This window comes from Erigeron canadensis, chromosome 8 (genome assembly GCF_010389155.1).
Source record: "Erigeron canadensis isolate Cc75 chromosome 8, C_canadensis_v1, whole genome shotgun sequence".
NCBI classification, from domain to species: Eukaryota; Viridiplantae; Streptophyta; class Magnoliopsida; order Asterales; family Asteraceae; genus Erigeron; species Erigeron canadensis.
Window position 1 is genome coordinate 38,880,876 of NC_057768.1, and position 16,750 is coordinate 38,897,625.

General features: G+C 33.9%; 3 protein-coding genes across 5 annotated transcripts; 1 reads left to right on the forward strand and 2 right to left on the reverse strand.

Annotated features, from left to right (window-relative positions):
* Window positions 1–1,151: 1,151 nt before the first annotated feature.
* LOC122579008 (ethylene-responsive transcription factor CRF4-like) lies at window positions 1,152–2,499 on the forward strand. Its single transcript, XM_043751087.1, has one exon. It carries the CDS (start codon window positions 1,312–1,314, stop codon window positions 2,209–2,211), a length of 900 nt encoding a protein of 299 aa, XP_043607022.1. The 5' UTR covers window positions 1,152–1,311; the 3' UTR covers window positions 2,212–2,499.
* Window positions 2,500–2,995: 496 nt separating this feature from the next.
* On the reverse strand, window positions 2,996–6,600 carry LOC122580682 (tetraketide alpha-pyrone reductase 2-like). Of its 2 annotated transcripts, none has more exons than XM_043752947.1 (6): window positions 6,495–6,600; window positions 4,944–5,111; window positions 4,392–4,588; window positions 4,140–4,302; window positions 3,377–3,566; window positions 2,996–3,255 (listed from the first exon to the last, which is right to left on the reverse strand). In XM_043752947.1, exons 1-6 carry the CDS (start codon window positions 6,598–6,600, stop codon window positions 3,114–3,116), a joined length of 966 nt encoding a protein of 321 aa, XP_043608882.1. In that variant the 3' UTR covers window positions 2,996–3,113. The 2 variants fall into 2 exon arrangements, with proteins under 2 accessions (XP_043608882.1, XP_043608883.1); XM_043752948.1 differs by having other exon boundaries at window positions 4,392–4,580; window positions 4,939–5,111.
* A 2,591-nt stretch (window positions 6,601–9,191) lies between these two features.
* Window positions 9,192–12,108, reverse strand: LOC122578495 (tetraketide alpha-pyrone reductase 2-like). 2 transcript variants are annotated; one of them, XM_043750469.1, is made up of 6 exons: window positions 11,862–12,108; window positions 11,173–11,348; window positions 10,782–10,985; window positions 10,532–10,694; window positions 9,597–9,786; window positions 9,192–9,502 (listed from the first exon to the last, which is right to left on the reverse strand). In XM_043750469.1, the coding sequence occupies exons 1-6, from the start codon at window positions 11,965–11,967 to the stop codon at window positions 9,361–9,363; spliced, it is 981 nt and encodes a 326-aa protein (XP_043606404.1). In that variant the 5' UTR covers window positions 11,968–12,108; the 3' UTR covers window positions 9,192–9,360. The 2 variants fall into 2 exon arrangements, with proteins under 2 accessions (XP_043606404.1, XP_043606405.1); XM_043750470.1 differs by having other exon boundaries at window positions 10,782–10,970; window positions 11,862–12,107.
* Between the last annotated feature and the right edge of the window lie 4,642 nt (window positions 12,109–16,750).

Consider the following 16,750-nt stretch of genomic DNA (forward strand, 5'->3'; position numbering starts at 1 on the left):
TTAGTATATTTTGTATAAAGCAAATATTTCAGCTAAAATAAACACGTGGACATCAATTGCTTAGAAGAAATATCAAACACTTTTCGAAAAGTTACACAAAGTTTGCAGGAAGTTTACAAATATCTTACGATGTGAAATTTCAAAATTATATAGTGCAAACCAAAACTCATTGTCAAACTATTGTTTATATTTCACCATCATGAATGATGACTTTTTACTATATTTATTTCATAACATGTGTGGATCTAGAAAGATGTTATAATCGGGTTATTTTAAATTTAAATATTGAAACAACCAACTTATTGGCCATTTATGTGTAGTTTTAATAAATCATCATCATAAGGTGGTTTAATTTATGTTAACAAGTTTCTGTTAGCTTGTGTCTATATAACTCTATCTATTGAACTTGTACTAAGTGTTGAAAGCATAAGTCTTAATTCTATTAGACAGACAATTAGAAACTAAATCAAACTTAATTGCTGACGGTCCACTAATAAAGTATATGATCATTTAGCATCCCACCAAAATTCGAGCCATAATTCATACAATTGTAAGGGTTGTTAATTGGGTGTCGGCGTCATCATCGTCACTACACACCATCGCCTTTTTGAAAGTTATGATATATTACGAGTATGGTACTAGTGTAATGCGGCAACAGTGGTGAGGAAAGCGGTCTATTGGTGTCGGTGATGGTACTATTCGAGGTGGTGACAGTGTCAAGTGGTGTATGTTGATTTAATTGTGATAGTGGAAATTTTTAGAAAATAAGAGCTTAAAGTGTTAATTATTAAAATAAAAGTTTAAAATGTAAATTAATTCATTAAGGGGCTAAACATAAAAAGTCAAGAATAATGCTAGGTAGAATTACCTAAAACAAATAGGGAATATAGATTAACTAAAAAATATCTACAACCCAACTTACCACCTTTTTTAGGCCCAAATGATTCTTCAATTATCATTAACCGCAAACCCAAAGCCCAAGCACAATTTATCCACTTTTTTGCTATTTTCTATCCATCTACCAAAACAATTGAGGAAAGCCCAAAGATAAGGCCGAAATTCACTAGGCTTTGACAGAAACCAACAAAGAATATTCGGTTGGTCTTAATAGTTTAATCCCTCAAAATCCAATACAATCCCACCGTATACAAATACACACAAAAATTACGAGTAAAATATTACAATTCATACATATCCTTGTCTCTCACCGCCATCCATTTGTGCGTGTTTTTAGTGCGTGTATTGCAGAACAAGCCACCTCATCTTGATCAAGATCAAAATTCAGAAAACCGTAACCCTAATTTTCTCATCATGGCAGAAACCCAACGTGTTAGCAAGCGATTCAGGTGCAATTCATCATCAACCAATCAGCAATCGGAGCTCACCGGAACTAACCTCCGCAAAATTCGCGTCATCTGTTCCGATCCTGAAGCCACCGATTCATCATCTGACGAAGCCGATGATGACGTCTCCAGGCCGTCATCAACTCGGCGAATTGTGTGCGAGATTTTGATTGATGGAAAGAAACCGGATGGTGATAGTAATTGCGTTGAACCGGCGGTCGAACCGGTTGTAAAAAATCATCCTAGTGATAATCCGCAAACCGAGCGGAAAAAGTTAACAGGGGTTAGGTTAAGAAAATGGGGCAAATGGGCCTCCGAGATCCGTGACCCGTTTACCAAGAAACGGATATGGTTAGGTACTTATGCTACAGCTGAAGAAGCTTCTAGAGTTTACATGGCTAAAAAGGAGGAATTTCGAGCTAGGTTATACGGTGGGTCCGGGTCTGGATCGGGTACCGGTTCGGATCCTGCACCCGGATCCGGACCCGGGTTGGTTAGTAGGAAGGAGGTTATTAGGGTGCCTGAACCGGTTTGTGAGTCTGAAGAAGAAGAGGCTTCTAGGGTTCTGCAGGCAATGAAACATGGGTTTGGGTTAGGTATGCGTTATGGGTCGGGTAATGGTAATGGGTCGCGTTTTGGGAACGATTCGGAAAGTGGGTCATCTTTGAAATCACCAAAGGTTGAACCTTCAGAAACATTGAGTGGGTCCACCACAACTAACACAACAACTTCTGGTGAAGAGTCAAGGGAAGAAAGTAATAAGCCACCATGGATGGATTTAGGGCTAGATTTGCTACGGATTGATAACCATGGGAAACTTTTGGGCCAGTTTAGCAGGCTTGATGATGATCTCAGAATCTGTGGCTGATTAGAAAATTGACGGAAAAAAACGGTTGCTTTTTTTTTTCTTCTTTCAAAATTATTTGCTTTGATGACTCGAATTATGAACAAATAAGTAGAAGTAACCATTTGCTGGCTGAGCATTTGTACATGTTTTTAATCCTTCTGATGCAACAGTCACTGGTTCATGAACTATTTGTTGAGTCTGTTTTTCCTTTTCAATGACATTGTTTTTTTCCGTTTTTAATTGATGTTTCTTTCATGTAGTCAAATGCTATGATGACTATTGTTCTAATTGGTTCGATATTGTTTGTTTTACCTATTTGTTCTGGTATTGCAAATTTACATTCTTTTAACATTGTGAAAGGTAAATTGTATTTGATTTGTTGTATCTAGTGTTCTTTATACATTGAAAGATAATAAATGTTGCGGTTTCAGTTGACCATTGATATGATTGTTAAATCTTTCTGTTATATTCTTATACGGCTTTGGCTTGTTTCTTTGTCATATTAAATATTTCTAACAATGTCATTGTCTTGGATACGGAGCTTACTTATGATTATACACGGGAGCTCAACGCTGTGGATTTAATGCCTTTGTAAGTCATAATTTTATTTCTCTTGATGGCAAGGAAGACAATTTGCTTGTCACAAGTTGTCGCGTTATATTTAATGATAGATGTTCACAGTTAATTATGTCCTTGGAATTTGACAATCTTATGGAATGCTTAAGAAATGCAGTTGGATAGGAAAATCTCTAATGATCTAGAATGTGGCAGTTTGAGTAACTAGTAAGATCGCTAATGTCTATCTTTTATATCCTAGGTTACAAAAGCCTTCTTATATCAAACGAGAAAGGTTTTTGTGACTAGATAAACCAGGAACAGTATGACCATGCAGGAAGTTCTCACTCCAATAATTATGATGAGCCTCATAGAAACCCCTTCTTTTGGAAACATACGACGCAGTCGTCAAACATTTTCTCTAGCGTTTTCATTGGAGGTAATCCCAGTTGTAATATCTTGCTGCTATCCATACTATGTGGGTTGTTATCTCCTTTGCGGCTGCTACACCTAATTGAGCATGATTTCATATATATCTGGTTAGCAGCATTCTTCATATATATTTGGTAAGCAGCATTCAGAATCTAATACTAGATATCTCGAGAATTATAGGAGTTATATGTATGCTTACTTTTTTGCATAGTTATAAGATGGGTATTTTGCTTTAAGCATCTGAAGGACCTCTGACCAGTGAGCCACTGTGCTTGAACATATAAGTCTGCCAGCCGCCCCTTTTTTTTCCATTGCTAAAATATGAGCAGCCACTACGTCATCTATGTGCACAAATCCTACCGTAGTGTTCGGGTATTCCCCTACTGCCCCTGATAGGAAATCATAGGTTAAACTGAATATCTAATTTACTAAATGTTTTTAGCTTATAGTTGCAAAATCTGCAAGACCGAATAACCATGGACGAACATTGCTGAGTAGGTGAGTACAATGTTTTTGTTCTTGTTTTTTTTTTTACATTCAACTCATCAATAGCTGGAATATAAATGTTTGAAAAGTTCATTGCTATTCACATTTCACATTACTTTATATTCTTCAAACATGTTAATACTTACAAGGTAACTAGTTTTGATACATTTATTTTGCTAGTAACAGATTTCGTTTTGACCTATAAAACCTGTCAAACTTTGTAAAACTTCCAATTTAAGGTAGTCTTTATCTTTGACAAGAGTTATGATGTGTCCATTGTCGTGTAAAATAACAGCATATCATCTGCCATATCAGCATTTTTATCTGCTGACCGCACACTGTGGTATTACATTAAATAAACTTTTGGAATTTCGCGGGTTATTGCTATTTTCACAGCAATGATGATTAGTTTGGAAGATAAGGCTGAGTATGCACCCCATGTATGTGTACTAAACCAACATTTATTATTTAAATACCTGTTATATAAGCAAGTATCATTTGAAGTGTACTTGTTGGCTGTGGTGCAAGCAATGGTCCGACCACGTAAGCAGGGTTTACAACAACTAAATCAATCTCGCATTCCTTCGCTACTCTCCATGCATCTTTCTCTGCTACTGTCTTTGCATATGCGTACCAAAGCTGGATGAATTCAAGAACATGGAAGAGATTAGATAATGAAAATGAAGACTTGAATATTTTGTTGTAATTAACATTGGAAGTTCCATTACGTTGTATTCTTTGCAGTATTGTGTATCACTCCAATGGGATTCATTAAGAGGAGAATCTCGTTGGACGTCATAACGGTATCTAATTGCAGAGCAGGATGAGGTTAGCACTACCCTTTTTACACTCTTTGCTTTCTTGCACGAGTTCATTACATTCATGGTACCCTTTATGCATGGATCAATTAATGTTTCCTGCAAATGATACAATTGTAATAATTTTAATATTCTGGTGACTTGCTGCAGAAAAAAATGGCGCCGTTTGACTTTAGCAGATTTATTTTCTGACTTGTAACTTGTAAGTGTGTACGTGTAAGGAAATGTTAAAAAAGTATATGAAGTGGCTTTAACTTCTCAAGACATTACAGGTGGGATTTGCAGTTGTTAAAAGTTATAAGAGGGATTTAGGTCACTTTCCAATTTTAGAAGTAGTCGTAACTTGTAATCCAAAGGGTAACTGGTATATTGGACTGGATGAGCGAAGTACAAAATGTTTTGAAAAATAACATGCTGGATTTAATGAGTGTTATTGCTATTTTGAAGGTAAATTTGCCTGGATATTGTTATCATATGGAACGACCACTGGGGATGCGGTGTGGAAAACCCCATCAACACCATCTATAGCCTGGTCAAAACTTCCTTCTACCATGAGATCTGCCTTCATCAGCTTTAGTCTATTGCGTGCTCCTTTCAGCTCCAAGAGGTACCTTACTTTTTCAGCATTTTCTGGCAAAATTAAGAATATTAAGAATGTATGCATTTCATTGCTATGCCATAATGCATGTGTTTTTACACAATTAAGCATCTTACCATCTTGAAGGCAAAATAGATACAAATGTCAAACTACCTATACTAAGGTTAAGTTATAATCTAACAAAAGCACTTTTGTCAAACACATTCTAGAACTCAAAATGACTATATATGGTATCTGATGAAATTGCATCATAAAATCGTTAATGGGTCTTCAATGATTAACATTGAGAATAATCTTAAGTTTACACTTTTCTTCTATCCATTTTCAATGATAATTTTACATGTCTTTATGGATATATCTTGGTTGTGTACTTAGGTTGAACTGCATTTATAATAATGTTAGGTTTATCTCCCCCCCAAGTAATTTCAAAGATAATGTCTGGCGAACATTGCGCTTTTCTCCCCATTTCCTAAGGCCAGGATTGTATCATTTATATGTAATTATCGATCACAACATATACAGTATCCGCAGATCATAAGATGTGAACAGTAAATGATGTGTTAAATTTTGTAATTAGTGGGACTGGAGAGCAAGTAGTAGATGTAACAAATGCTCAACAAATCATCCAATTACGAGTGGAGTTTAGAGTTGAACATCATGTCAAACTTGCTTAGCAGATGTCGATCTCTATTTGATCGTCAATTGTGGAGAATAACAATCGTATCTTCTGCTAATATTGATAATTACAATTAAATGATAGTGACAGGAAAAGAAATAAGTCAAGCACAATATTCATGTGATCTAATCTATAGATACTAGAGTTTTTATTGATATTGAATTTTCCTGCACATTGATAGTAAGTAGGTAGTCTTTTTATAAGAGGAAAACTAGGTTGCAAAATGGTAAGATGATAATTTGTCATCCCTGATCTAATCTCTCTTTATGTAACTCCCAAACAAGGATTTTGACTCGAGAAAAATACCAATGCCAATCCGAATCTATTACGATAACATACTCAATCCCGCCAGGGGAGGGGTATGGGGAGACTAACCCCGACCTATAAATATAGTAATAATGCTTATCCCTAATATTAATTACTGTTTGAGACCCAACAATATATTTACAAGTTTGAGTAAATTCCCTTAATTAGTAAATTTTGAGATCATAATAATTTGCATGGTCCAAGTGTTTGATAGATTGTGAAGAACAAAAATGAACTGTTGAAAAGGTGACTATATTCTCTGCTTTAAGATAAACGTGCCAACATGAATATATTTTTAAAAATCTCAGTGTCAATCTTGAATTTATGTGACTATCATCACAAATTTCAAACACACAGTGCTTATGAATGCTAGAGAACGTTTAACTATTTCCCTCTTCCTTTGTAAGTTTGTGTTCTTGATTATATGATGTACCTGGATCTCGGACGGTGGTTCGAACAGTGTGACCTTGTTCAAGCAACGATTTAATGAGGTATGCTGCTATGAATCCAGTACCTCCTGTCACACAGTATTCTGGCATTTTTCTAGTCTGTTGTGTGTGCATATGCAGTTTGCCCTTTATATTAAGTGATTCTGAGAAAGTTGTTTCGGAAAAATTATTTTCTAGCTGTAGGTGGAAACACACGCTTTCATGCTGTAATGAGCTGTACGTTATTCATTAATACTTGTATGTTAGAAGGACCTTGTAGAACCCCCGAAAAGAGGATAAATTTACTTGTACATCATGCAGTCATAGCAGTACACTGAAGTTGTCACACTAGATGTCATCTTGATACTTGTATCTTGTGCATTGGTAGTCATACAGAAAGAGTGGCTATATTTCGTGTTCGGTGGTGGGCAGGTGAGTGTTTGGTGTTTAGCAAGTTAAATACAAAAAAATGCAGTTGGTGTGAGCGTCATGTGGGATGCATTCCTCTATTAAGATTATATTTTGCCATCCAAAAATCTGATGATGCTTTGGATGATCTCAAATGGGTGAACTGCATACAGTCTCTTGATTTATGTTTATTTGCAGGACCAACATTTCTTTTCTAGTTTGTCATGTGTTCTTTTCTGCAATTGACCCAACCTTCCTCGATGCAACGTGCGGTCAATCTAACCCTTTCTTCACATCAATTGATAGTTACTGCATACTATAGATAAACATAAGACAGGAACATTGGCTTTAAAGGAACTGAGAAAAAGGAAGGTTTGTGACTCCAATCTGGTCAAATGGCCGTTATTCCCTTAGAATTAAATTTGTGTACCACATAGGTGATAGGTCTGTTGATTTTTCCGCGAGGGCAGTGAATGAGGGATTGATGCCTAATGAATGCTGTTAAAAATTCTTCATTTGATAGTTTATTCGTATGACTTGAGGAAAGTTCGTTATCTTTTACAAGAATCAAGTATAGAATGTGACTAGAAGATTATGAAGCGATGGTCCAAATATATGTCAGTGACGAGAACTCTGAATTGAGTGGAACTGTATTAGCTAGCTTGATTAGAATTGAAATAGGTGATGACCCTATCAAGGAGAGCACTAATTGTGTTGGCTAAAGAAGAATGGTTCCTTGAGGCCGTGCATTGTTTTTTAGAAATTAACTTGAGAACCCTACAAGGCTACAAGACAGAGACGGTACCAGAAAAAAAATCCCAAAGAACGCAAAATTAAAAAATTTGTAAAATATAAATATAAAAAGGGTCAAAATGTTAAAAATCTATAAGAAATTTTTTAAAATCGATGAAAAATTTAAAACTACATGACAAAATCTAAATTTTGAGGGGGTATTTGCCCCCTTTGCCTCCCATTTGGTACCGCTCCTGCTACAAGATAGTAAGATTGTCAGTTTGATTTTCTGGTAATACCCTTCATATTGACCAGTGATCATAAAGATCTCCATTACTTTATAAATCAAGCTTGAAGTCATTTTTGTGATTGGATTGATTCATAATTTTATTGATTTGCATTATAGAGATTGTTGCCAGAATGGTTTGAGTAATAGTTAAGGTATTGTGCATTTGTGCTATTCTTAGGCCACTTGATAGGACACCCGGGGACTCAAACCTAAGTAAAACCATTACTCTACAGTTTATGTCAAAACTGGAAGATAGAAAGTAACAAAAAAAAGATAAATATAACGAGAGTTGAAACTAAAAGCAATTGATTGCGGGATAAATAAACTGTTTTAACAAAAAAATATAACGAGAGTTCCTGAAGTAATCAATTTGAAATGAATAAAGCTTAGAAATTGATTGCGGGAGTCCCAAATCAATTGAAACTAAAAGCAAGTGTAGGAACCAATGCAGATCCTGAGGCAACTTCCTGTCCCATTGGTAGGAACGTCCTTGAAAGTGTTGGACAATCACAAACGTTGACTTTTAATTTGACGTGAATTAACTGGTTAGTAAAGAATTCATGTTATTTGGTCTTATAAAAGCATCTTTTGGTTTTTGAAAGTCTCTATAGGGCGTCAGGTTTGCAGATTTATAAGAAGAGGTCCAGATACTTCCTTTGGAGTGGCATTGATGACCTAAGAAAGTCTAAACAGGTTGCTAGCTCCCTTTTTGTTTGGGTTAGGAGTAGATTCCGATTCTGATGTATTTTGGTTCTTATTCTTTAGCAATAAATACTCAATAGTATGCTAAATGGCTTCTATGTATGGTCATTTTGTTAAACAGTTATTCTGCTCCTAAAGCTGGAATGTGTCATGGATGTCTTCGCTCAGCTTTAATTTTCAGAACCAGTTTCTACTTCGATGTGCAAATCCAACACTTGCTTACTTTTGATAGTTTTATGCTTATTGCAAAATCTTAATAAATGCTAAAGTAAGCCAATTAAGCGATCTTGGTAGTAAAACAAACCATTGTTTTTTGATCTTAGATTCTTAGAAATAAGCGTACTTTGGCCTGATAACCTTACTCTTTGTTTGATAAAAGATTACAATAACCCACTTCTTTTTGGCAACTGTGGTGTCTTTTCTTTGACCAACTAAATCCAAGAGGTCCGACCTATCACATGGTCACTCAAAGTTGTTAACCAATTTGACCTACCATTGGTGGTTTAGTATTAAAAAAATTTGCAACTAAAACAGTCACCCTTTGTCTGATTATTGAAAACATGTAACGTAATGCATAAAAGAATCTAAGAGAGTATGTTTAAAGGAGAACTTAATTATTTGATACAAAGATCAATTACATCAAACCATACATATGAATATAGTTTATGGGAAAAGATCCCGCGGCAATTATATGCCAAAGACAGTATGGACTTTATTGCCTTATTAATTATTTGTGAACCTTAAAGAAATCCTTTCTCTTGGAAACTTTTGATGCAGTCATCAAACATTTGCTCAAGTGTTTTCAATGGAGGTAGTCCCAGCTGTAATATCTTGCTGCTATCCATGCTATGTGGGTTGTCGTTCCCCTTTTGGCTGCCGAACCTATTGAATCACATTCACATATTTAGTAAGTAAGTATTGTTATTTAACATCTAGATACTTGATTCTTAAAAAACAGAAATATATATCTGCTTACTTTTTTGCATAAGGGTAAGACGGGTATCTTGATTTAAGCATCTGATGGATTTCGGCCCAATGTGCTACTGTGTTTGAACATATGAGTCTGCCTGCTGCCTCGTTTTTCTCCATTGCTAATATATGAGCAGCCACCACGTCATTAATGTGCACAAATCCTATTACCATGTTCGGGCATTCTTCTATCGCCCCTGATGGAAGTGTGTTTGCGAAACTCAATAAATCAATATAGTAGAATTCGGCATTTAATTGCAAAACTTTGCAAGAATATTACATTTCGGGAGACTGAGAAATTATAGAATATGGACTAAAACTGTGAAGTATAATATTTTTTGTTGGTTCTCTTTGCATTTGAATCTACTTTGTTCTCTAAGCCAAGGTTTAGGTTTGCAATTAGTATTAATTTTGAATAAACCAAGGGGATTTAATAGTTTGAAAAGCTAACTACTCACTTACATTTCAATGGCTTGGTCAACCCAATAGTAGTGTTCTTATTACTTTTTCGTAGCAATGTTGATTAGTTTTCAACCCAAATTCGTTCATGATAGCTCAAAATAAAGGTGATAATTTCAACTCACCAGACTCAAAAGTTTGTCAACTTGGGTATGTTTTTTTTTCCTGCTGGGAAAAAAAGCTTAAAAAGGAAATGGGTTGAAACTTGAAAGTCGCTAACATGTATATTCACTAATGCAAAAAAACTCCCTAAATCATTTCACAAGAAAAATCAGATTCTTATTGAGGTAAAATACTCCTATTCTTTTTGTAATACACGGGGGCAAAAAAATCTTTAGGCTCAAGCCGATCAGCAGCCAGCCAGGATTACCAGTTTGGCAGTTTTGACCAATTACCCAACCTGTTTGTGTTGTTCATTCTGCCACATCTACTTTGAAATGCTAATTACCCCATGTATTTGTACTAACACATGGTTGTTTATACCTGTAACATAATCAAGTATAATTTTGATTGTACTTGTTGGTTGTGGTGCAAGCAATGGGCCGACCACGTAAGATGGGTTTACAGTAACTAGATTGATCCCACTTTCCTCCGCAATCCTCCAAGCATCTTTCTCTGCTATTGTCTTTGCATATGCATACCAAAGCTGGATGTATTCAAAAACTTAGATAGCTTAGATTATGACCATGAATACTCACGTTATGCTAGAGTAAAGTAGCAAGTGTTCCCTTACGTTGTATTGTTTGCAGTATTCAGTATCGCTCCAATGTGATTCATTAAGAGGAGAAACGTGTTGGACATCATAACGGTATCTAATTGCAGAGCAGGACGAGGTGAGCACTACCCGTTTTACACTCTTTGCTTTCTTACATGAGCTTAGCACATTCTTGGCGCCCTTTATGCTTGGGTCAATCAGTTCTTCCTGTAAATGGATGCTCTACAAGTTAAGGGTGCATTTAGTTCAAGAAAACTCCCCTGTTTTCCATTTTCATTTTCCAAGTTAAGTGGTATGGTAGCTTTGATCTTGAAAGTCAAAGTGTACCTATTATATTGGAATGGATGGAGTGAACCAGTAATCTAATATAATAGTAAAATGTGATGAAATTTTAAAGGTGTATATATGCCTGGATCAGATTTTTATCATCTGGGATGTTTACTGGAGATGCGGTGTGAAAGACTCCATCTACACCGTTTACAGCCTCGTCAAAACTTCCTTGTATCATGAGATCAGCTTTCATAAGCTTTAATCTATCTTGCGCGCCTTGTAACTGCATCAGGTATCCTACTTTGTCTACATTTTCTGGCAAAAATGGGAACAAAACGTATATAACAAGTCATCACATTGCCGTAATATTTACATTATCCCTATCTTGCTACGTATTATATAAAATGTTTGCTCGAGCCTTACTTTCTCTTCACTTGCATATTTGAACAAAAGGGTATCAATCTAATTATTTATATTCCCTTACTTTATATATGCACTTATTCGCATACAGTTTGAATAAAATTATGTAACATAAATCGGCCGATAGTGATTTGAAATGGTTGATATTCAAGCTGCATGTTCCCTTGCTCACAGTCCAGCCAGCCACTAAAGGTAAATTAAAATTGGTAATTAGAAATTTTAGCTTGTCAGGGAAAAAATAAAGACTTATTAATGGGGTTTGAACTCGAGACCTCCTTTTGCAGGAACTCAAGACTTAATTTACCGACAACTAGGCCAGGCTAACCTATTTTGGATTATTTTTAATTTGGGAAATAAAAGTTGGTCACATTAATATATACGAGTAATATAGATATAGAAATGGTGTACCTGGATCCCTGACGGTAGCACGAACGGTATGGCCTTGTTCTAGCAATGATTTGATGAGGTATGCTGCTATGAATCCGGTACCGCCGGTCACACAATATTCTGGCATTTTTTCTAGCTAGCTTCTAATAAGTTGTAGTAGGTGGTGGTGGTGTTGGATGAAAATTTTTGGTCCAAATATTTTTCTAGCTCTGGAGGGAGGGAACGGACCTACCTTCCGATGGCTATAGTAAGATGTACATCTTGCATTGATAGTTATAGGTTGAAACAAACGTCATTTTATATACCTAGTATTACAGGTTGAGCCGTGTTCCACTAAAACTAACATTTACATTTTTCACGTGCTTTTTACCTGATATAAAAAACCCCAAATATAAAGTAATCAATAAGGAGATAGTGTTCGATTGGTATGAAGGCCAGTGATAAAATTGTAAGAGACCCTGTCTTTTGAAGATCAATGTTCGATCTTTGAGTCAAGCGAGTTTTACTAGTATTTATCGTCGTGCTTATGAACATATAGGCTATTTGGTTTTCCGAATCTCAAGTAGCTTAGGTTGCCTAAGAGCTCACCAGGGTTGGATTGACCAACTAAACGATGACTTTTCAATTTATAAAATAAAATTAATAGTTGACATCAGGGACGGAGCTATAATTTTTTTGTGAAGGGCAAATTTTAAAAGTCTTCTATTATATTTATTAGAGTCATTTTTGAAAGAAATTTATATAAAAAAAAAAGCTCTCACCTGAGAATTAGAAAAGATAAATCCCTAAAATAATTCTGTGAGTGCCAGTTATGGAAACATCTACCTTTAATTTGAACATTGGTCTTTGCAATTTTGGAGCATGTGGTGATGAAGGAGTTACGTTATACTCCATCCGTCACATTTTAGTTATCCAATGTTGACTTTCAAGTCTTTTTGTTTCAACTTTGACCGTAAATATTTTTGTTTTTATTATATAAAAATTGATGAAAGTTATATCATTAAAAAGTTCGTTTAAAATCAAATTTATTTATATATTTTTTATCAATTGATATAGAATATAAACAAAAAATTTTGCAGTCAAAGTTGAGACAAAAAGACTTTGAAAGTTAACAGTAGACAATTAAAATGAGACGGAGGAGTGTTAAACAACATATAATAAATACATCAAAATCAATGATATACAATTTAACCTATGCATAAATTTTCACCTAACTATTGTGATTACTATTACTACATATAATAATTTGAAAAGTAAATAACATTTTCACATACAAGTATACTATTTATCAATGTATAATATATTTACCCAAACAAATTAAATACTTTCTTCAACTTCTCTTTTAACGCCGTTAAAAATCAAAATAACTCAAGTTTTTTACTTTACCAATAGAGGATTTTATCTCAAAACTAATACTTTCAACATAAGTAACATACTTTAAAAAAAGAGGCTTATCACAACGATGACGACATTTGTATGTATAACGTATTTCCTGTTTATTTATATTTTTTAGGAACAAAATTACAAATATACTTCTAAAAATTACATTGTGTCAAAATTGCAATAGGAACAATTGCCTACATTGCCCCATTGTAAAACTGTCCTTGGTTGACATCATTATTATTTAGAATAAACTTGGGATTAATACAAAGTTGGAAATAAGGAATTAATACAAGATTGGAGATAAGGCATATCTTCAAAACGAAGTTCTGTAAGTAAAAAAGCTTAACATGACCAAACCGTAGTGTATTTTGACCAAATTCGAACCACATTTGATTTTCGTTAACCTCTTTCGAAACTTGTTTTTTAAGTATAAGATTGTATTAGTTGGCGGTCTTCAATGTCACCCAAATATCTACCAAAACGAGTTTGTTGAAACAACTGATACCCATTTAGTATAAAAGCCAATATTATTTTTGATGCTTGTCGTCTATTATATCAGGATATAGTTCTGAAAATAAAATAAAATCGATATAGTACATACTACATACTACATATATATATATATATATATATATATATATATATATATATTATAAAGGGGAAACTTTTTTTTTTTAAAAGAAAAAGATGATTTGAATTTATTTAAATTACACTTCTTTTTAATTCATTAATTCAAACATAACTATCTATGGGTGGATTATTTTGAGAACTCATAAAAAAAAAACTCAAGAACAATTATGGAGCACATGTTCTTTTCATCTTCAATTAAATATGGAAATTCATCAAAATCATTCAAAATGTTTTATCTCACAAACCATAAATCGTTAGACGAAACAAAAAACATGGGTAGTCTTAAAATTTCATCCTCTTTCATTAGAGATCTAATTCGATATACTTTTGACGACTTTTTAATTTTCGTTTTCTTTTTAGTAGTTACACATAACTTACACATGTGTAAGTTGAACAAAAAAAATGATTGGGAGTGGGCTTCGCCCCTAAGGATATTAATAAACCAAAACTGGTGGGGGTGATAGGTCATTGAGGGTGATAGGTCATAAAGGGTGATAGGTCATAGAGGGTGATAGGTCATAGGGGGTGACCGGTGATAGGTGATCTACCTAACGGGCTCCGCCCTTGGCCACCATGGCTCCACCATGGATTAACGTGCTCTGTCCTTAACCTTTATTGTTGTGTACATATGTTCATTTACTAATTTACATGTGAAAACAATGATCCTTCACATTTGTAGGTACACAAGTACAAGGGGAAAAAACGAAAATTAAAAAGTCGCCAAAAGTATATCGAATTGGATCTCTAATGAAAGAGGACGAAATTTTAAGACTACCCATACTGTTTGTTTTGTCTAACGATTTACGGTTTGTGAGATAAAACATTTTGAATGATTTGGATGAATTCTATTATTTAATCGAAGAGAAAAAAGAAAATAAAAATATGTGGTCCAGAATGGTTCTTGAGTTTTTTTTTTTAATGAGTTCTTAAATAACCTTTCCTCTCTCTACCTAATATTATATCTAATATACACTTAAATCTAAATCACTCATTTCCTCTATCTCTCACCCTCTTCAAATCTTAACCACTCATTTTTTTCCTCTTACATAAATCATTTTATTCCTCTAATTCATTCAAAATCTTTTATCTCAAAAACCGTATATCGATAAATTATAAAAATTGTATGGGTATTCTTAACATTTCATGCTCTCTCATTAAATAGGTGATTCGATATACTTTCAACAAATTTTTAGATCCGAAGACGGAGCCCGTACGGCTAAGGCATTTGGCTATCACACTCTATAACATATCACCTCTTATGACCTATTACCCTACTATCTCATCACCACAACATATAGTTGCTTTATCTCGTACTACATAACATTTACAAATGCTGTGAATTGGAGTAGATATAATTATACTCACAAGTACATCTTGATGACTAAAATAATTATTATTACAAAAATATGATAAGTCGCTTATCAAGTTATCAATGTTTCTTTAGAAGATAGAAATCGTTGCATTCTTAACTGTTTAAGCATGATATAACAATGACGATGAAGAAGCGTTTTCTTGAATAAAAGACGTATAATCAATGTGTGTGCTTTTATCACTCATGATGCTACAAATAAATCTAAAAGATGGTCTACAATCAATTATTATATATGTAAGAAAGGTTTGGTAGGTTCTATCAATTAATATGATCATAACATTATTTCAGTTTTAAAGAAGCTTTTTGGCAATGAAACATTGTCAACTTCATCCACTGTATTTCCATAAATTTGTATCCGTTAAACCTCACTAAGCTACGAAATAGCCAAATTAAAGCGAATGCATTAAACCTCGCTACCAAAAAGCCAATAGCGAAAAGACAAAGAAAACAGCCAAAAAAAAAACTTAAAAATACTAATAGCAATAAATAAAGTGTCAATTCAATAACTTGTAACGTTTTTGCTAAGTATAAACATTCTATTGGGTTTTTGTTTTGAGTCGCGATTTTCTATGTATTTTTCGCTTGATATATGATCAGAGAGAAATGGAGCATGTAGGTTATTTTCCTTTTGTTTATGGGTTTATCAAATGTGTTATGGGCTACGGCAGCACGGTGCAATACACTCTTTTAAATTTTTTTTTACTATATTTACTCATCACGGTGAATTTGGATGTGAGGAGATATGTGCATCATTTTTCCCTTGTACATGTAATTGATAAATATAGATGTCATATGATAGAAAGTTTCATTGTACCTTGTAAATCTTGAATAGTGTTGGGAGCAGGTGAGTGTACTCTTGATTATTTGCAAGTGGATACTGATATTACATGGGGTATTTTGTTATTATTGTTTTTGGAGTGCTTGGGTCATGTGTTTTTTATTACTTCACCTATTCTTAACAAAACAAAATGTTTGGTACTCCTTAACGATAAACGGGCACTTAGGATGCCTTTGGTAAAGAGACATGTACTAAAATAAGAATGAAGTGGAGAAATGATATATATATATATATATAGGTTTTAGGTAAAATAAAATAAGTATTAATGTAAAACAAATAAACAATAGGTTTTTTTATAGTGATAATCACCGTGCATCAAATAAATCATAGTACATCAATTGTTTCGTGAATCTTCGTGCATCAATTTAACTATGATCTAAGGGTTAAGATCTTATCCTATTTATTTTACTTTAATACTTGTTTTACAATACCCAACCCCTATATATATATATATATATATATATATATATATATTTTTAAGTTATTTTGAGAACTCTTAAAAAAAAAAAACTCAAGAACCATTCTGGACCACACATTCTTTTTCTCTTTCTCTCTCTTCAATTAAATAATAAAATTCACTAAAATCATTCAAAATGTTATAACTCACAAACCGTAAATCGTTAGACAAAACAAAAAGCATGGGTAGTTTTAAAATTTCGTCATCTTTCATTAGAAATCCAATTCGAT

Excerpts from the sequence above, each read along its gene's own strand:
- LOC122579008 (XM_043751087.1), top strand. The coding sequence starts at position 1,312 with ATGGCAGAAACCCAACGTGTTAGCAAGCGATTCAGGTGCAATTCATCA.
- LOC122580682 (XM_043752947.1), bottom strand. The coding sequence starts at position 6,600 with ATGCCAGAATACTGTGTGACAGGAGGTACTGGATTCATAGCAGCATAC. Across the intron at positions 5,112-6,494 it reads AACCACCGTCCGAGATCCAG|AAAATGCTGAAAAAGTAAGG; the intron begins GTACATCATATA and ends TAATTTTGCCAG. Across the intron at positions 4,589-4,943 it reads CGTTCCATATGATAACAATA|ATTTGCAGGAAACATTAATT; the intron begins TCCAGGCAAATT and ends TACAATTGTATC.
- LOC122578495 (XM_043750469.1), bottom strand. The coding sequence starts at position 11,967 with ATGCCAGAATATTGTGTGACCGGCGGTACCGGATTCATAGCAGCATAC. Across the intron at positions 10,986-11,172 it reads ATGATAAAAATCTGATCCAG|AGCATCCATTTACAGGAAGA; the intron begins GCATATATACAC and ends CTTAACTTGTAG. Across the intron at positions 10,695-10,781 it reads AATACTGCAAACAATACAAC|CTTTGGTATGCATATGCAAA; the intron begins GTAAGGGAACAC and ends GAATACATCCAG.